At 49.8% G+C, this 21,229-nt stretch overlaps 2 protein-coding genes across 2 annotated transcripts; one reads left to right on the top strand and one right to left on the bottom strand.

Annotated features, from left to right (window-relative positions):
- Positions 1 to 7,671: 7,671 nt before the first annotated feature.
- LOC136487524 (glutathione transferase GST 23-like) lies at positions 7,672 to 11,750 on the top strand. The gene is made up of 3 exons (XM_066484641.1): positions 7,672 to 8,416; positions 8,522 to 8,719; positions 11,377 to 11,750. The coding sequence occupies exons 1-3, from the start codon at positions 8,063 to 8,065 to the stop codon at positions 11,578 to 11,580; spliced, it is 756 nt and encodes a 251-aa protein (XP_066340738.1). The 5' UTR covers positions 7,672 to 8,062; the 3' UTR covers positions 11,581 to 11,750.
- A 1,580-nt stretch (positions 11,751 to 13,330) lies between these two features.
- On the bottom strand, positions 13,331 to 17,473 carry LOC136487499 (putative F-box/FBD/LRR-repeat protein At4g03220). The gene is made up of 3 exons (XM_066484621.1): positions 16,430 to 17,473; positions 14,738 to 14,905; positions 13,331 to 13,836 (listed from the first exon to the last, which is right to left on the bottom strand). The coding sequence occupies exons 1-3, from the start codon at positions 17,414 to 17,416 to the stop codon at positions 13,507 to 13,509; spliced, it is 1,485 nt and encodes a 494-aa protein (XP_066340718.1). The 5' UTR covers positions 17,417 to 17,473; the 3' UTR covers positions 13,331 to 13,506.
- Positions 17,474 to 21,229: the final 3,756 nt, after the last annotated feature.

Raw genomic sequence — 21,229 nt, forward strand, 5'->3', positions numbered from 1 at the left:
GGTGCTGTGGAAAGAGCAAACAGAATAGTGTTTTCAGCAATATCAAAAACATTACTAGGCCTACGCAAAGGAAAATGGGTAGATGAATTACCCAAAGTGATTTGGTCACACAATACATCTATCTCAAGAACAACAGGATTCACACCATTCAAACTGCTTTATGGAGAAGAGGCCATGATGCCAGAAGAAATCAAGCACGAAAGCCTCCGCACAACGTGACAGCTAATGTTGCAAGATGAAGAATATACAAAAGAAACAATAGAAGCCATAAGACTGGAAGCAGTCGAAAACATTGCAAAATATTAGTCCCAAACCAAGAAATGGAGAGACTCTCAGGTGGTAAGGAAAGACATAAAACACGGAGACCTCGTACTCAGAAGAAAACCCAACGCACAACTTGTTGGCAAACTGCAACCGAAATGGGAAGGCCCATACACAGCAACGGCAGCAGGCCGCCCTGGCTCTTTCCACTTGACTGACAGCGAAGGTGTCACGACAACCCACACCTGGAATATTGACAGCCTCCGCAGATACTACATCTAGGCAATGTACCAAAGGGCAACCTCCGCAAATAATAAGCGGAGGCCCCTCCGTTCATTTACCTTTCAGTTTTTTTCTTAAACCCAAAAATGTAAAAGAGCCTATACTCTTTTCCTCACAGGGGAACTCCAAGTGGAGGTGAGGTTTTTAATGAGGCAGGCTCAATGTAAAAATCCTCTACAAGTATAAAGAGGTAATTCCCCAAAAGAACGCTTGAAAAGTCTAAAACCGAAAGCGGCCAGCTCTGGCGCTGCAATATTCGGTGAACAAAAATAAGCACAGGTCCTTTCAAAGCGCCGGCCACAGGCATTGGCAATTTGAAACGACCTCTATGACCAAATAGGCCTTCGACCTTGACAAAGACCTGTCCAGATTTAGGCATCAAGGCAAAAACAACCTTGGCAAAATAGGCCTCCGACCTTGACAAAGACCTGTCTAGATTCAGGCATCAAGGCAAAAACAACCTTGGCAAAATAGGCCTCTGACCTTGACAAAGACCTGACCAGATTCAGGCATCAAGGCAAAAACAACCTTGGCCAAACAGGCCTACGACCCTTGACGAAGACCTGACCAGATTCAGGCATCAAGACAAAAACAACCTCGGCCAAAACAGGCCTCCGACATTAACAAAAAACCAACCCAAGCATCAGGGGCAACACCATTATGGCGCTAGAACCAGCAAGAAGGTCTCCGCCATCGAAAACATCAAAATGAGGAAAAGGTCTAACAAAACCCTGTCACTTAGGCACTAGGCCTATTTACTTCAAAAGATCTCAAAAGACACGAATAATTCAAGCAAGATATAGGCCATTAAAGCCAAGATACGTTCCAACAAACAACGTACCAAAAATTTAATAACCAAAAGCCACCACCCCGCTATAAAACGGGTTCCCCCCATGCCCTTAAAACCTCAGTCAGCACAAGGCGCAAGGGGGGAAGAAGGCAGAGCACAAGCACAAGCCACAGCAACAGCCATGGAGGCAGGGGTCTCCTTAGATATCTAAGTTAGCCGTAGATATCGTACGAAAACTCGTAAAGTCGAAGGCACTAGTAGACGGTCGGAGACAGTGGGAAAAGAGACAGGAACTACGGCACGGTGATGAACAGTGCAGGCCTACGGAAGAAGGAGCATATCGCACGAAATCTCATAACATCCCCCTGACATCGGAGACCTAACCTGCCATCTCCACAAATGAAACATGTCCCACGGGTGTGCAGCGTCGGAGGCCCATACCACCAGACAGCTAAAACACCCAGCTAAAGAAATACCAAAAGTCTCCGCCGTCTGCACAAGCTGCGCCAAACCTCCTATCGGATCACACACCGATTCAGCAAGCCTCGCCAGGCGGACTTCAAGTACGCCTCCGCCGGCCAAAAAACTGCCAACACTTCTACCCCGGCCATCAAGCAAGCACAGAGAAGGAGAGAACATGGGGCGAAGGTCCTGGACACCACCTCTATATCGCGCATGTTCGCCCAAGCAAAGGACAACGGTGCGCAAGCTCGGGACTAGACGAGATATGTAAACTAGCACAACAGACATAAACCCCCGCACAAACAATCAAGAAAGTGAACCTGCTTTGTATTCCATAAAACGTCAAGTAGCATTCTTATAGGACACAAACTTACAATAAAATCCTAACTATTGTGGCGGAGGTCCGCACCAAGCAAGCGCGCGAGTAAACCCAGCGCGCTCGTCGTCTATGTCAAACTTAACTGACTCAAACACGTCGTGCGCAACGCTACGGGGAAAGGCCGAACGCCAATACTCCCAAAGCTCTCCGCTCACATAAATACCATCATTGTAGAGAGTCAAAGGCGCAACATCTTGCGCAGGCTCCTGATTCGGAACCTGCGCAAGGTTAAAATTTCCCACAAAACCATTCAGAACAAAAAAAACTTTATTTACAAGAGTCCAACTGGACTACAATATACAAGTCAAAACAACTAAGTGCTACAAAGAGCCTAGACCTCTGGCGCATCGGCCGCAGCAGAAGTCCCTAGAACGGAGCCCGCGTCAACTGTGGGCAGGCACGGCGCCTGCGGCCTCCGACCATCACCACCGCCGATTGTAGCGCCCACCGGAGCGCCAGCGGTGGTGGAGGCACCGCCCGCGGTCGCCGAGCGTGGAACTGACGGAGGCCTACCCGCAAGACTCTTCTGCGCATCCTGTAGAAAAGGCTAAAATATCAGGGGCACAGGCAACGAAAGCCTTCGCAGCTTCGCAAAAAGCAAGGAGACAAAAATAGCGGCTACAAAGACTACAAATACCTTCGCCCTCTTTTCCTCCGTCAGTTTCCGGGCTGCAGGTCTCCCAAATGGAGCCCAAAAGTACCCAATGAAATTTCTCAAGGTTTTTCGCAAACCAAGAGAAGTCTCACCAAGCTCCTCTGGACCCAGCAGCGCTCCCTCCGGAATACTTTCGGTATGCGTACACCCGCCGCGCACCAAAAGCTTGGCGTATTTCGCTACTCCCGCCAGCGCCCCATAGTCCGTGCAGCCATTGATTAGACTGGGGAGCTTCGCAAGGTGACGCTTCAGCCAGGAGGCGAGGGTGTAGACGCTGTCTTCCTCCGGAGGAGCGGAGGTTTCGCCTTCGAACTCGGCGACGATGGCCCGGTAATGGCCAACGGATGAAGCAAGGACCCCGTTGACCAAGTCCAAACGCCTCGTCGTCAAAGACAGCTGCTCCTCCACCGCAGCCATGGATTCCTTCTCAGAGGCCAGCTCTCGCCGGAGACCCTCGGCCAACTCGTTCGCCCTACGGGCCTGCTCGGCGGACAAAGCTTCCGCATCCCGGGACTTGGCGAGATCGGCCCTCAAAGCCTCCTTTTCTCATTCCTTCTCCGCTAGAGAAAGGCGGAGAGCTGCAAGGGAGTTGGACAAACCCCCTTTTTCACCTTCCAGACGCTCGTTCTCTGCCTTGAGCGCTTCAATCGCAGTATCTCGGTCGGAGACCTCGCGAGTGCAGCACTCTTCCATAACAATAGCCGTGTGATACCCCTACGATTATAAAAGAAGAAGACTAAGGCGATCAACAATAGAAACAAAAACAAGTCTAAAGGCGAACATACACCAAAAAAGGCAAACCGCCGAAAACGCACCAAGCTCTGGTGTTCCAGATGAACACGGAGAAGTTGGAAGAAATCCATGTCCCTCAGACGCTGTTTGAAGCGATCTGTTCAAAGAAGAACAAACAAACACAAGACCATAAGGTGAGAAAAGCAAATCTCACAATACATACACCAACTGCCAGAGACCACCTCCGACGTCTCCAAGAACCCCAAGATAGCACTCTTCCCAACCTGAGATAGAAGTGTCGGAGGAGCCTGCGTAGAAAAAAACAACAACAACAACAACTCAGGTCAGAGAGCCGATCAGAAATAGACAATAACAACAGGCCAAAAGACGAGTAAGATAAAAACACTCTATACTCACTCGAACCCGGCGCCATCAGCCCCGGCTGCCCCGGACCAAACCTGACGCCGGCAGCGACCGCTTGCTCCTCTAGGGTGAGGAGTCCAGCCATGACATCACCTACAAAGCAACAAGCACACGGTATTAGCACTTGGTACAATACATAAACAAACAAACTGGGCGAAGACAGTAAACACAAAAATGTGCACCAAACAAACTTACTCATAAAAAGCCTAGGCTGGGCCGCCTGCTGAGCCCCCTGAGCAGAAGTCTCCGCCATATCATGCGGCGAAGGCCCAAAGGGCCGGATCTCCTCAGCCAGCGGCCTGGCGGGCGAAGGGCTTGAAGGAGACTGAGCCGCCGGGGCCTGCTCAGCAGCCATGGCCTCCGGCTGCCCAGCGTCGGCCGCTGGCACGGGCGAAGGCACAACAATGGCGGGAGACGAAGGAGCATGCTGCAAGGCGGCCTCCACGCCCTCTTTAGAGCTTGAATACAGCCCGCCAAAAATGTCGGGCATAGGATCGGCGGCGCTATCCTCCAGCTGTTCGGCGACACTCGTAGGACCATGCAAGGTGCGCGCCGGAGCAGCGCTGGCCTCCGAACGCCCAGCACCGCTCACAGCGCCGCTCACAGGGCACACCGGAGCTCTAGGAGAGCCACGATCCTCTCCGCTCGCGACCCGCACGTCCACTGATAGGACGAAGGAGCTCTGAACGTCTTCACTGCCGGCGGAGGCAACGCCCGCACTACCGACCGAAGATGCGGCCGGCGCGATCAACAGAGCACCGCTCTTCTTCTTCCTTTTCGTAGGCGCCCGAGCAACAGCGGCGCCCTTCCTCTTCTTGGACTCGGCCTCCGCCATAACATTCTTCGCGAAGACCTTCTTCTTCTTCTTCTCAATCGAAGCCAGGACCTCGACGGGAACCTCACGCTCCTGGTAGACGATCCTGACCTCCTCAAAAACTCGATTGAGCCACGGCATGGTGCCTGCCACGGCTCTCCGAGACGTGTACTCACGCTCGGAAATTTTGCCAACCAACCCGATGGCGTCTTCCTCAACCTTGGAGACAAAACTATCCTCCGTCACCCCCTCCCCTAAAGACTGCCCGAAGCGGGGGAACGGAATCCCAGCCTCCGGCCCAAAAATGAGAACCTTCACCTGTTCTAGCCGAAAGGCTGGGTTGTCTCTGCCTAGGGGCTAGTAGTTGGAGGCCATAATCTCCTCCACCAGGTCATGGCCCCCGGAGTAGCGGCACGCTGCCGCAAAAGCCCGGTCGCAAGCCTCCCTCGCCGGAGATATCTCCTCCTGCGGATCCACGCGCGTATACGGCGCCATCTCCTCCATTCTTGAAGTCAATGGATACTCCGCGACCTCCACACCATCCTCGATAGTGCCACGGACCCCGTAGGTCTTCACGTAGAACCATTGCTCAAGCCAGCCGCGGTCCCACTTGCCCTTCTGGCAAAAAGAAATCTCCAGGCGGTCTATGCCTTGGTTCCTCTTCGACATAAAGATGCAACTACCATACTAGTAGGTCACCTCCACCTCCTTGCCCTCCCGCACCTCCTTCTTCTTCTTCCGCTGCTTCTGCAGCTCGTAGTACGCGCAGAAGGTGTCCACATCCGGCTTGGCACCATAAGAAACACACGCCCAGCAGAATTTGCTGAGCGTGAGGAAGGCAGTAGGAGTCAGATGATGGAGCTAGACATTGAAGGTCTCCAACACCCGGTGGAGGAAGGGGATGTAAGGAAGGCGGAGGCCGCAGGTGAAGAAGTCCCGAAACACCACCGCATATCCCTCCTCCGGTTCCGGAACAGTCTGGCCAGGCGGAGGGATTTTTACCCTCGAAGAAGAAAAACACGATTCCTTCAACATCTCCGCGACTGCCTCTTCATTAATGGAGGAGGGGCCGAAATCCCATGACTTTATCGCCATGTCTCTGGAATCCGCAGCGATCAGGCCTCCGACGAACGCAGAGACACTCCCCAAATCCTCCTCCACTAGCTTTTCAAACTCCAACGCGGAGGCAGAGGCAAGCATGCACTCCTCAAAACGCGCACCCCAGCCGGCGGCCCTAACGCCGAGAAGGTGGCGATAGGGTCCGAAGAAGGCGGGCCGGCGAGTATGGGCGGAGGCGGAAAAGAAAGCCACCGCGGCGGCAGCCTAGGCGCAAGACGCAGGCGGAAAGACGAAACGCGCGAAGGCAGCAAGGGCGAAAGCGAAGAGAGCAGAGAGCGATTTCTCAGAGGCAAGGAAAGTGAATGAGCAATGCAGGGAGGGACCCGCCACCAACCCCGCCCTTATATAGGTCGTGGGCGGGCGGTCCGGCTCCCGCCATACAACGGTCATCTCCAAAGAATTCGCCTGCCGCACAACGGTCATCTCTGAAGAAGTCGCAAGGTATACAACGGAAAGCGATACGGCGTAAACGGCCACAGCGTAGGACAACGACTAGATTTGCTGCCCAACGGCTACTCTCAACGAGACCAATGGCCGTGCCAGAGCGGGCCAGGGGGGAAGTAGCGGGGCCTCCCTCGGAGACGCCAATGCGTGTGGCCTCCGCCCCCGCGGACATCTTTGGTCAAGGCGTTTTGAGCTCACGGCACGCTCAGGCGAACCGTGGTCTCAAAAGGGGGGAACTGTTGTAACACGGCCTCGGCGGGTGGCGAAGGCCTCCGACGGCGAGGTGTCACCAAGGCGTCTTCGACCATCTTAGGGCGGAGATCTGGCACTGACTAAAGGAACTTTCCTAGCTATGCTTGTAGGGCGCTGCACGAGGATCAGCGAGCTTGTCGCGGATTCCGCTTGGGCCGAGCACGGGCATCTTCGGCCGCTCAGGCAGACGCCGCCCCGCTTCGGCTGACGGGTGTCTCCGGCGATAAAGGCGGAGGCCGCCCTACCCCCGAACTAATCAAATAAACAACCTTGCCTAAGTGTGTGCAGGTACCTAAGCGCAGGCGCCCGTGGTCCGCGCGAGCGTGCCAGCATGGCCCCCGCGCGGCCGGGCGGAGACCTACGGATGAGGTTTCCGACCGGACCGGCGGAGACTCGCGTAGGCAGCTGCGCGCCCCTAAAGACGGAGGCCAGCGTCGGGAACCCAGGCCTCTGGGCCGAAGACCGAGGCACGGTGGGCCGGCCGCTTATGGAGGCCCATTACTTGAAGACGGTGTGGCAAGATTGCCCCGCAAACGAGAGACTGGTGGCGGAATATTCCAGGAATGTACTGTAGCAGTTGAGGGGCATTGTAATAAATTATGTCAAGAGGTAGTTGAGTCATATAAATAGGGAACACTTGTAACAGTACATGAGGTTGGAGGTTGAATTAATGAAACCTTAGTTTTGCGTGCCATTTTCCTACACGCCCACATGTCGTGCCTATTCCCTGAGCCTCCGCCTGAGGGCAACGCTTGGCGGGCGGAGGCCTCTATCTCCTCCACACTGTTTGAGACCGCTAGTCTTAACAAATGATTACATCAACATCTCAGCCCATTTATTAACGGACCAAAAGGCCCATTTTTTAGTATGCTTTCATCGTATTTCTCAGCCTATTTTTCAGCCAAGTATAACAACGACACATACAACATAGACATATAGCACATACAGCCCATATAGGCATCCCATTTGTTAGACTGCTTTCAGCCCATTTTTCGGCCAATTATAACAATATACATACAGCACATAACGCCTAAGAGCCTTGCCTAGATCAGGCACCTCAGCCACACCACCATCCAAACAGCCCCTAACTGATTACTGGCGTTTGTATGGCTGAAAAAAGAGCTATGCTAGCTGTGGTCAGACACGTACGTGGTCAATATAATGTGCAATGCAAAACCTATACCAATTACTGAAGAGAAAAGTCATGTGCATAATGAGACAACGACATACTCTGTGTCACTGTTATATATGCAGACTATTCCATGGCAAACAAAGCCGCCAAAGCTGACTAACCATTGAAATCACTCCCCACCACATGAAACTAAATTAAAGAAATAGTAGCTTATATATACACAAATAAAAACGAAGATAATAACAGATTAAACCAACTGAGATGAGCTCATCGTATTCATATCAGTAGTTCAGTAAGCACCACACCACCACGGCACCATGAATCATCATCTCGAGCAACAAGCAGCAGAGAGCGAGAAGAAGAAGGTGAAGCTGCTCGGCTTCTGGGCAAGCCCCTACGTCCTCCGGGTGAAATGGGCGCTAGCGATGAAGGGCGTCGAGTACGAGTACGTGGAGGAGGATCTCCAGGGCAAGAGCGCCGAACTGCTGGCGTACAACCCCGTGCACAAGAAGGTCCCCGTGCTGGTCTACCATGGCAGGCCCATCGCCGAGTCGCAGGTCATCCTCGAGTTCATCGACGACGCCTGGAGCCACCGCGGCGACCCCATCCTCCCTCGGGACCCCTACCAGCGCGCCATGGCCCGTTTCTGGGCCAGGTTCCAGCAGGACAAGGTCAGGACTGATCAGGAAGAAGAAGAATCCATTATCTGCATGCAGCTCTGTGTTCATCAGTTTGAGTTCTAACTTGTACATATGTACCTCATGGCTCATGTATAGCTCTCGCCACCGATTTGGAGGTGGTTCACGACGGAGGGGGAGGAGCAGGAGGCAGCGTACGAAGCTGCCGTAGAGCAGCTGCTGGTCCTGGAGAAGGAGCTCGCCGTCTCCGGGAAACCGTTCTTCGGCGGGGAGAAGGTCGGGTTCGTGGACCTGTCGCTCGGCCCGCTGGCGTACGTGATTCCTGTTATGGACGACGTATAGGAATATGAAGTAAAGAATCAAGCCACAGAGGAGACACACGATTTAACGTGGAAAACCCCTCCGATGTGAAGGGGAAAAACCACGGGCACCAGCCAGCAACAATCTCACTATCTCAAGAGTTTTGGGTTACACGCCTATGGCGGCTTACAAGAGAATCAAGTCTCCACAAAACCCTAGCAAGGGTGTATATACCGTACCGTACCGCGGGGGGCTCCGTCCCCCGCACCCCCCGAGCACAGGGGCGAGACCTGCTGGGCCAGCTTCAGACTCCGCTACGCTCCGGCCCAAGCCTCCGGCGACGGGCCTCCGCTTCGCTCCGTCAGAAGCATGGCCTATATCTTGGAGTGAATTTGGAACAACTCCAACAAACTCCACCTTGAGACAAATTCATCTTGTATCATAAATCAACCCTTCATCCTGAACATAACAAAGATAGAAAACCACTGGTGCCAACAATAGTCTCTTGGACTATCCAATTAAACCAACTAAGCTTGAGCACAGCTCAAACTTAGCAACAGGAATAGGCTTTGTCATCATATCAGCAGGATTATCATGAGTACTAATCTTGCATACCTTCAGCTTACCTTCTTCAATCACATCACGCACAAAATGATACTTGATATCTATGTGCTTAGTTCTCTCATGGAACATCTGATCTTTAGTGAGGTAAATTGCACTTTGACTGTCACAGTGCAAACTTATGCAAGATTCAACTCCACAAAGCTCAGCGTACAAACCTTTCAGCCAAATTAATTCTTTGCACGCTTCACAAATAGCCATATATTCTGCTTCAGTAGTAGACAAAGCAACAACTGACTGTAAAGTAGCCCTCCAACTCACAGCACAACTGCCAACAGTAAACACATAACCTGTAAGTGATCTTCGCCTGTCCAGATCAGCAGCATAATCAGAATCCACATAGCCAATAAGACCCTTATCAGTTCTTCCAAACTTTAAACAGGAATCTGCTGTGCCTCTGAGGTACCTGAAAATCCACTGAACTGCCCTCCAATGTTCTTTGCCAGGATTAGACATATATCTACTAACAAGACTCATAGCATATGACAAATCTGGACGAGAGCAAACCATGGCATACATCAAAGACCCAACAGCACTAGAATAAGGAACCCTTGACATGTATTCAATCTCTGCATCTGTACTAGGACACTGAGCAGCTGACAACTTAAAGTGAGGTGCAATAGGGGTACTAACAGCCTTAGCATTTTGCATATTGAAACGCTGAAGAACTTTCTTGATATAATTTTGTTGACTAAGAAATAGCAAACCAGATTTTCTGTCTCTACTAATTTCCATACCAAGAATTTTCTTAGCACTACCAAGGTCTTTCATATCAAACTCACTACTCAATAGCTTCTTTAACTTAGTGATTTCAATCTTACTCTTGGCAGCAATCAGCATATCATCAACATATAACAGCAAATATATAGGTGATCCATTAACATGCTTGATGTAAACACAGCTATCATACTTAGATCTTTTAAAACTGTGTGCTAACATAAATGAATCAAACCTCTTATTCCACTGACGAGGGGACTGTTTCAAACCATACAAGGATCTCTTCAACTTGCACACATATTTTTCCTTGCCAGGCACTATGAACCCTTCTGGTTGGTCCATGTATATGTCCTCCTCAAGCTCTCCATGCAAAAACGCAGTCTTCACATCTAACTGCTCAAGCTCAAGATCATGTGAAGCAACAATACTAAGGAAAGTACGAATTGAACTGTGTTTTACCACTGGAGAGAACACATCATTGTAGTCAACACCCGGAATTTGACTGTAGCCTTTAGCAACTAACCTTGCCTTATATTTTGGAGGCTCGCTTGGAGATAAACCCTCCTTTCTCTTGAAGATCCATTTGCAGCTGATGGTCTTCTTATTTTTAGGCAAAGGTACAATCTCCCATGTACTGTTCTTCTCAAGAGACTGCATCTCCTCATGCATAGCTGAAATCCAATTCTCAGTATCACCACAACGAATAGCTTCTTTATAGGTTGCTGGCTCATGAACATTCTCCACCTGTTCAGCACAACTCAAAGCATAGTAAGACAAATTACACTCTTCAATAAGACGTTTAGGAGGTGCAATTGTCCTTTTTGACTTGCGTTGAGCAATAGGTAAATCCTCCTCTAACTGCAAAATAGGAGGAGTTTGCTGAACATCATCATGAGCATCATACTCAGCAACATCATTATCATGGTCACCATGCTCATCAACAGGCTCCACCTGCACACCTGTATCATCATCAACATGCTCCACCTGCATGCGCATACGCTGCAGCTCTTTTTCTGGAACATGATCTGAGGGCAAACTGTCAGTAAACATCACAGATTCATTGAAAACAACACTCCTGCTCATAAAAGTCTTTCCTGTTTCAGGATTCCATAATTTATAGCCTTTGACTCCCGAACTATAACCAAGGAAAAGACACTTAACAGCTCTAGGCTCTAATTTTCCATTATCAACATGAGCATAAGCAGTGCATCCAAAAACTTGATGGGCCAGCTTCAGACTCCGCTACGCTCCGGCCCAAGCCTCCGGCGACGGGCCTCCGCTTCGCTCCGTCAGAAGCATGGCCTATATCTTGGAGTGAATTTGGAACAACTCCAACAATTCCGATCTACGAGGAGATCGTCACCGGCGGCGGCTGCGGCGTGAAGATGGTCACGGGGGAGAAGATGCCGTCCCTGGCTGCGTGGATGGGGAGGTTCCTCAGCTCGCCGGCCGTCAGGGGTCATCTGCCGCCGCTGGAGAAGCTGCGGCCCAGGTACCAGGCCATGCGCGAATGGTTTCTCGTCTCAGCAAGAGCAAAAGTTGAGCAGCAGCAGCAGTAACTAGAGCTAGCTACTTGCACTGTGCGTTTCTCATCTTTATCACGTTCTTCTGCTCTCTATCCTTTCTGAAAGAGTCGAAGAGATTTTACCATGTAAAGAAAGACAAAGCCAAGGTATTTACATGTACGTACCTAGTACAGTAGTCGTACTGGTAATTTGACTTCTGTGTCGTCATGCCTGTTGCAGATATAAGCCTGTTCGCTTGTTGGTTTCAGCCAGCCCAAACCAACCAGTCAACAGTGTTTTCCTCTCACAAAAAACCAGCACCAGCCAGCCCAAACCAGCACCAGCCCCAACCAGCGAACAGGCCCATAAACTCCGATCCAACCGTGTCAGTGTCACTGTTGTTCTTCAGACTGAGCTTTGCCGTGGCACTGGCAGATGATGCCTGCTTCTGATTATTACTTAATTACAGTGGCGGATGCATGATGGGAACAAAGGATGAAGATTTAGGAATAGGACTAGAGATTAATAATGATTTGGAGCTAAGTAATCATGATCTAATGAAGAAATCAGATACTACAGCCCCCGGCTGGCCCTTTGGATCCGCCCCTGCTTAATTAGTCCTTCCTGCTTCTCTGGCACGCATGATGTTGTTTATTGCTGTTGCAGCAGCAGCAGCAGCAGCAGTGGCCTCGGTCATCTGCTATACGAGGACATTTGACCGGACATTGACCATGCATGAATCGAAGATTTAATTTTGAGATGAGGTGAGTGTGCTATTTCCAAAGTACGGAGTACTACTAGTCTCTACCCTCTGTTGCGTGCCCTGCATGTTCAGCCTGGTGTCTAGCGTAGCTCTGCACCTCTGTTTTCCACTCTCCCTCCACGCAGCTGCAGCCGAGCAGGTAGTCTTCATTGTACTACTAGCAGAAAGTTCAACTCGGCTGCAGCGGCAGCGCTGTTAAGTGCAGCCAAGCAGGCTGAAAGGCGAGTTAACTTTAACAAGACGCAAGTAGTACTAATAATCTTTTCCAACACCAATTTTGCACCATAAAAACTGGCAACTCAAATCACCATGTCTTTAGCTCAATCGGAGTATCGGAACCGTCCCATGAACACGTCTTTAACTCCATCCATCTCGGCCATGTACTAATCCATTCTTTGGATAGCACCAGTGATCCGACACCTCAATCGGACGCGTCCCATGGATGGACTCACGAACCACACTCCAGCCTGTTTCATCTGTGTTCTAGAGAGGACGAGAGATTTACAATTCTTTTTTACTGTTGCTCCATCAAATTCCAACGCTCCTAGACTCCACACAAAATCACTACTGGTCAGCAAAGAGATGGGTGCCGCGCACAAAGTTTTCTAGAGTAAGGCTTTGTTTAGTTTCAGGGTGTAAAGTTTTATGGTATCACATCGGGTGTCACGTAGGATGTTCGGATACTAATAAAAAAATAAATTACAGAATCTGTCAGTAAACTACGAGACGAATTTATTAACTCTATGCATGTGTCTAAACATTTAATAGAATAGGGTGTAAATTTTTAGAGACGAACTAAACAAGCCTAATAATCTTATTTTATCTGCATTATTATTGATTATTCTTTTTTAACCATATGCCACAGGCTGGCCGGCCGACTTGTCTGTGACTCTGTGTGCAGAACATGTCAAATTTTGCACTTTTACAGTTACGGGATATATCTATCCGTGTTCTAATCTATAACTAGCTACCATCAGCTTGTTAACACTGGCTAGCAAGCAGGGCGTGCCTATTGGGCACTTAAATACAGCTTATGAAGAAAAAAAAACAAGGCTTCAACTTTCATAAACAAAATACAAAATATATTGGATCTCAACATTTGTCTTTAAGATCTGCTAGCATGTTGCTGCTCTCATACAGTACGGTTCAACGGTTCATAACAAGAAGAAACACATAAATAAAGCATAAAAAAGTGCCTAAAGTGACAACTTGGTGTGCTAGTCCTTAGGTGCATATAACACCTTACTAGACTTCTCGGAGCGAATCTGACATCGGTAAAATTTCATGCATACTCCTGGCCTAGAGAAACTCTGAAATGATTGGTACAGCTCCTTGGCCTTGACTTCAGAGATTGAATGACAGAAATTTACTGTCATCTCTTTAATCATTGTCCCCCAATCAAAAAGTCGTTTCACAAAAGCAACTTCATGTTTAGTTCCTCGCCATTCAAAGATTTCTACTTCTTCAAGGTGATTCAACAAGAGTTCCTCTGTTTCCCACTCTATTAGCTGAAGGCATTTGCAATCGGATGTGCATACAGTTTCGGCCTGACACCAGGAAGTATCAACTTAATAAAATTAATTGATGATTGAATGACAAAAATGAGAGTAAATTATCAGATTCCTGAACACTTTCGAGGTGTGCCAATGTGTTGATATCAACTAAAAAATAATTCAGCCTAGTAACTAGTTGCAGCAATATAATTTTCCGCTAAGACAAAAGATAGCACATAGCATAATTTATGTTTATAAAATCACATAGAATTCCATGTAATAACAGAATAATGCTATTATTAACTGCCCAAAATTAAGGAGATTTTGAATCAATCTTAGTGCATAGGCTCTGAATGGACCTGCATAGCCTTTATATTTTTCTTTTAAAAAATAAAATTACTTAGGCTAATTACTCCTTCAACTTTCTTTTCACTGCCATATTATTTTGTACCTCTTATATACATTATTACCAAGGTTGATCTGCTTTAGTGTCATCCAACGACTCACCAGAAGTCCAGAACCGTATATTTCAAACAGGCTAACAATAACTAGAAAGAGAGCAACTATTTACAGCCAAAATAGTATACCAACACTTAAATCTACAGAGTAAAGTGATATCATTGGGATATCAAATAAACCATACATCTGACAAAAAAAATACAAATGCATATTTCTTCCCATTACTTCTCTGGAAACTTAAATACTTACTCCAGTAAGAAAATGTGTTGTGTTTACCTAGGGACCATGTCTAACTAAATACAAACGTATTTTTTTCATAAAAACAGCACGCATTGATCTACCTTGAAAAAATAGATTCATAATGCTTTAAATTAATTTGGCTTTCGATACATACTTTGACAGAAATTAATCAATCAAAAATGCCTTTTAGGGACCAAAACGCTACCTTTTTTTCTGTGTCTAGACAGAGTATTAGGTAAACAAAGAATAGGTTTACCTCTGACAAAAACAGCAGCATCAACCTTCTTATACCAGTACACAATCTGAGAACATGGAATGCGCTGGCCTCAAAGGCATGTCCATATGCCATTACCATTAGGCGCAAAAATGTAATGTCTGGGAGCACTGCCATGTCTTCCATCATGTAGTCATAGTTCTCTATACCCTGTGTTTTCATAGGAAGTAATACAAAAGGGTTCATATGTGACAGTTAGAAGGGGAATGAAACTTGAAACCTAAAGCTGTTTCAGTGATTGTTGCTAGCTGACCATTGTTGTGAGCATAGACGAAGCTGAAGCTATAAGCTAACAAGTTCATTCTGGGTTTCTTACACAAAGCATGGCCATTGTGAGCTGCTTAAAAGACTGGACTACTTGTTCTCTAGAAAATACTTTGGCTCTCATGTTTCTTGCATATATATAATGGAAAATAGTATTAGCAATGTTGGAGGGACCTGAGGTCCTAAGCAAACCAAAACATGCGATGACCATAGTTTTTAAGGCGACGCCTTGTCGTCCGGGCGTTCTTTGAACCATGGCGTCGGGCTCGCCACGGCATCCTCGCGTATGGCGTCGCCTTGCACCCCAAGTTGTCGCCATGGCGTCGACTTGCTCTAGGCGAACGCCGCGCGCGCGCGAGCGCAGGAGGAAAACCGCGCGCGGAGGCGGGAAGCCTGGGATTGCGCGCGCGGGGAAAACGCAGCGCGTTGCGCGCGCGGGGGAAAGAGCGGAGCGTTGCGTGCGCGCAGAAAACAGAGGCGCGAGCGCGCAGGAAAGAGGGAGCAGCACGCGCATGCCTCCCGCCAAAGACGCATCCATCTGACTCGCGCCAATCGAGGGAGGGAAAGGGAGGCGAGAGGGAGAGAGGAGCGCGTCGGCTCACCTGAAATCGAGCGGCGGGCCGGCGGCGCCTGCGACCCTGAGTCCGCGACCCACGTCCCATAAGCGTCCGCGACTTCCGCCCCGTCCACGACCGAGACTCTCGCCCCATCCGTGGCCGTGAATCCTGCCGCGACTCCCGCCCCATCTGCGACCGTCTCCAGGACTTCTCCGCCGCCTCCTCCATCACCGGCTCCACTCTGCGGGTATGCTCTCCCCTCTTGGCCTCTCCTTCCTCTGTTCTTCCTCCAATCCTCCATCCCTCTTTCCACTGCGGCTCTGCTTTTCCTCCCCCTTCTTTCTCTGCTCTGCTTCTTGTACTCGTGCTCTACTCTGCTCCTTTCTGTTATTTGTGTACGGCGTCGCCTCGCCATGCGCCTAACCCGCCTAGGCGTCTGGAAGGGGGTGGAGTGCCGCACCTCGCCTTACCGCCTTAAAACCAATGATGGTTTCCTGATATCACCATCATGGCATCATCTAGACAATTTGACAAAAAGTCAAAATAGTGGAAATGAAACATTCTTTAAGTAAGCCATTTGGTTCATTGCACAAGCCAACTTATTTTATCCTAAACAAAGACTCATAAGTAATATGCCTGAAGTACTTTATTTCCTTGCTTTTATATGTCTACTCGAGCCTTAGGAGTTAAATTTTTGTTTACAAAAAAAGGGCATTGAGCAAACTTTAATTCTGTGGTAGCGGAGGACCATTCTTAGTCAGCGTGTCACATAGGAATCTTGGATTAATACACTAGCATGGTATATGGTACTACGATGGCATAATGGTTCCAGATAATAGAAGTGAGAACTCACCCGTAGATACGCCAGCGTTAGACAAAGACTTTTGATGCCCTCAAAGCGCAGCAAGAGGCTCATACAAGACTGATTGTGCAAGAAACCACCATTTCCATAAACAAGATAAAAGCCAGTTCCCAGCCATTGAAGATGTGCCATCTTGCCAAGGTGGACAGAGCTCGGGTCATATTCATCAATCCAATCAAGTTTCGTGAGCAGAGGGGTCGAAATGTTGGCGATTGGTGGACTCTTGAGAAAACAAGATGCCACAGTTAACTCCTCGAGCGCCGGCGCCACAACGGTGAGCCGAGACAAGACCTGCAAGCCCCTGAGTTCCATCAACAGCATAGACTCCGAATGTATGGCGAGATCCCTCAGCCCACGGGCATCCTCGACGGTGAGCCTCTGCAAGCACGGGCACCGCGGCGAGGACACGGCGTCTCCTAGCTCGCCTGGGCCGTGGAACCAGACGCGGCTCAGGTGGAGCCCGGTGAGGCGAGTGAAGACGCCGGTGAGAGGCACGGCGAGGCCCTGAAAACCCAAGAAGAAGGAGATCGTGGTGGCCTTCTCAAAGCAGGGGAACTCAAAAGCGCCTCCCTCCCCCGCATCTTCCACCGGACCGTAGGTTTTAAGGGTCAGGTCGCCGGAGACGCGCCGCGCGGCGGCGGGGAGCCAGACCGCTAGAGACTCGGCGGTGGCGCCGTCGGCCCGGACGAGGAAGTCGCGGAGGAGCACCTTGTGGTCGTCGAGGGCGTGGCGCAACCGGTGGGGCTCGGGGGGCGAAGTGAATCTGAGCACCGGGAGGAGAGCCCAGATGCGGCGCCAGCGGTGGGAGAGGACGCTGGTCCGGGCGGCGGCGCGGGTGGTGAGCTTGAGGAGGACGAGGACGAGGACGTCGTCGTGGAGCGCGCTGAGCCGGTCCTCGCCTGCGGCGGCGGCGGCGGTATCGGAGGAGGAGAGCCCCTGGCGCTTGGCGGCGCACTCGCTGCCGCCGCCCAGCTCCATCGAGAACGGGAAGTGGGGATTTGGGGATTTATTAGGTCACGGACAATCGCATTGCACGGTGGAATTTGGAGATTGGATTGCAGGGTTTTATAAAGCAGGGTCACAATCGTCGTGGAGCTAGTACGAACTCTATTGCCTCGGTTTGCTTTATAAGTCATAATTTTTTTTAGTAATAATATTTTTTTATAATAAATTAGTTAATAATACTTTTAGTTATGGCTTATCTGCCAAACAAACTGTCAGTGTCACGCTGTTCTTCTTCAGAGTGAACTTTGCTGTGGCACTGAGGCAGATGATGCAGGCTGATTATTACTTCCTCCTAAAAATAAGCTTTTAATTTTGACCAACAATACGGAAAAATAATATTTATAATATATAATTAGTATCGTTGATAGATTGTTGAATCTATTTTCATAATAAACTAATTTGAAGATGTAAATGTTGCTAATATTTTTTTCTATAATGTAGTTGAACATAACATAGTTTGACCGGAACGAATATTGTAGCGACACTTATTTTGGAACGGAGGAAGTATTAATTAGTCCTCGCTGCTGCTCTGATGAACCATGGCATGCATGTTTGATTGTTTAGGGGGTGCTTGGATCCAGGGGTTTCGTGTCACATCGGATGTTCGGATGCTAACTAGAAGTACTAAACATGAGCTAATTATAAAACTAATTAGACAGGAGTAGACTAATTAGCGAGACGAATATATTAAGCATAATTAATCTATCATTGGTAAATGTTATTGTAGTGCCACATTGTCAAATCATGGACTAATTAGACTTAATAAATTCGTCTGGCAAATTAGCCACAATATGTGTAATTAGTTTTCTAATTATTCTATGTTTAATACTCTTAATTGGTATTCAAAGATTCACGGGGCTAAACTTTTGTCAAAGAAGAAAACAAACACCCATTTTTATTGTCGCTGTTGTTGCAGCGGCAGCAATGACATTTGACCACACATTGACCATGCATGAATCAAAGATTTTTGAGATGAGGCGAGTGGGGGTGAGTGTGCTATTACAGTATACTAGTATATTGCCCGTGCTAACGCTACAGCGATTTTTGATAGTACAAATCAAACATTCAAAAGATAATGGCCCCGTTCGGCTCGTTGAAACTTGGCTGAAAGTGGCTGAAAAATATTGTTCTGGCTGAAATGTTGTGAGAGAAAAACACTGTTCCGGCTAAAAAAAAGAAGCCGAACAAGTCAGATTTAAGGTAAGCCGAACGGGACCAATATATGCATCGCTAACAAAGCATAAATGTGGTATGTTTAAGATTCACTAAAAATCAACGATACATAGAGTTAGATATATTAATTAACACTAATCTCATTTGAAATACATTGATACCTTTCACAGCACACACTGAAAGAGTTAGAACTACAATAAGTATATTTTATAAGCATGTCTTGGTGGCAGTGATCACCGTGGCAAAGGATCAGCAAGGTGTGTGCGAAGCGCCTTTCTACCAATATCTTGTCTGTAGCTAGAGAGCATGAAATGACCGATATACCATCTTTCTTTGGCTGATGCTACATCAACTAAAAGCTTGTAGTCTGTTCGCTTGGTCGTAAACGATCGTGGATTATAAGCAAGAACAGTTGTCGGTGTTTTGGACCGGCGAGCCCTCAACCAACTAGTAAATTTGTACTGCGTGTTCCCAATCCCGGATGGTGATGCAAAGAGACACAAGGTTTATACTGGTTCGGGTAATGGGTACCCTACGTCCAGTTTGAGAGATCGATCTTGTATTCCTTGCACCGAAATGCTCGTAGTAGGGGGTTACAAGCAGGGCGAGAGAAGGAGCTAGTCCCAGGTCTCTAGGTGGAGCGGCGTGGATTGCTTGAGATGTTGATCTCAAGCCGTGGGGGAGCTTGTGTGTTCGTCCGTGTGGGCGTAGGCCTAATCGTAAGCGTCTGATCCCCCTGAAACGGCCCTGGTCCCTCTCTTTTATAGTTGAAGGGGGGACAAGGGTGATGCATACGCTAGCTACAAGGCATCATGCGAACGGAGGCGGCATGTCCGAGCCCTGTAGCCTGTTCCTGTGGCGGCGTGGTCAACGGAGTGGTCCCGTCCTTGAAGTACTGGGGCGACACGCTGGTCACATCCGATCCTGTGCGTCGTGGGAGCTCCAGTGTTATCTTGAAGCGGGGTCGTGGCGGTCGACGTGCCGGTCACTGTGTGCTGACTGCGTGAGAAGCCGAGGCTCAGTTGGTGCCGAGGCCGAGCCATCGTGGGAGGCTCGGCAGACATGAATCCCGAGGTTGTTGAGACCCTGAAGTAGATTGCCGAGGCTTGGAGGGAGCGGTTGGGCTCGTACGCTGATTCCGAGGCTATGGTAACCCGGACTTGACTCCCCATGCCGCGTTGTTCCTGGGGCAGGGGTTAGGTGGCACAGTGTAGTGCAGGCGCTGATCGTGGGCACAGCACCAGAGCACAGTGGCCGGTAACCCCTACCCCGTCCTGTCCTGGACGGTATGGCGTCAATGTGACCTCCCGTTTCATCGGCCGTTCCACAGTGTCGAGCCGCCGTACGGCTGATATTGCGGGAGTAGTTGGCACGTTAATGGGACGTGACGCCTGGTCGGGGGGACTGGTCGAGGCAGAAGCGATGGGTTATTGCTGAGCCGGCCTCGAGCGATACGGAGAATCTTCATTCGAGGCTTTACGCGTGTGGCCTCGGGCGAGACAGAGAATCGGTTCCCCATCGAGGCCTCCCGTGCGAGGCCTCGCGCAAGGCGGAGATTTGGTAGGCCATTGAGACCTCCCATGCGAGGCCAAAGGCGAGGCGGAGAGCGAGTGGGCTCGGACGAGGCCGAGGGTTAACCAATGGCTTACCTTTTGGCTTTGTTTTTTATGGGGGTTTAAGTGGTTCTTTTGACATACGCTCGGGGTACCCCGTTTTATGGTACCCGACAGTAGCCCCCGAGCCTCAAGGAGAGCGTGAGCGCTCTCCTTGAGGTTTTGACGAGGCTCGACTTGCGGTAGCTCCTGGCAGAATGGTGTTTCGCACTTCGATGCCTCAGTGGGTGCACGCGAGCGCACCCACCGGGTGTAGTCCCCAAGGCCCTGGGAGAGTGGATTCATTTCTCCAGGGTCTTTTTCTCACGTTGAGCGAGAGATTTTATCGTATTTGCCGAGCCCACAAGTGCGAGTTTGGGTCGCGGGATTTTGGCAAGGTCACAGGAAGAGCCCCCAAGCCTCTGCACGGAGCGAGAGGGCGATCAGGAGCTCCCCTGACTTTTTGTGCGACCCTCGTGCTTCCTTTTCGCTCGGAAGGAGGGGTGGAATATGCCAAGCTACCCTCGGTGGGCGCGAGCGGTGACACTTCCGGTGAGCTGTTATCGTGTAAGTCCGAGTGGAGGCCCGTGCCCCATTCGCTAGGGATCGGCTAGCGGTCCAGAGACACACTCCAAGAGTACCAGAGGGTTTCTCTAGTGGGTGCCGGGGCCGTTCGCTGGGCCCTGGTGGCTCGGTGCCTCCCTACGGTGGGATCCCATTCGGAGACCTCCCTGCCGGTCTCGGACACGACTTAGGATGTCCCGAGCGATCGTTTGCTCGGGCCTTGGCCATACATGGGCTCGCCCATAGTCGTCCCTGACTCTGTTGCCCTGGGGTGGCTGTCGAAACCCTCAGGGGCCCAGCCTTCGAACCCCTAGACCATAACGGGCTCGATGCCCTTTATCGTGTTTTTTCCGAATCTTCCAGCGCGGGCTTGGGTCGCTTGTCTTTGTCTTGGGTGCAGGAGGAGCCCCCGAGCCTCCGCACAGAGCGAGAGGGCGGTCAGGGGTCCCCTTGACTT

The sequence above is a fragment of the Miscanthus floridulus genome, chromosome 10 (genome assembly GCF_019320115.1).
Source record: "Miscanthus floridulus cultivar M001 chromosome 10, ASM1932011v1, whole genome shotgun sequence".
Classification (NCBI taxonomy): domain Eukaryota; kingdom Viridiplantae; phylum Streptophyta; class Magnoliopsida; order Poales; family Poaceae; genus Miscanthus; species Miscanthus floridulus.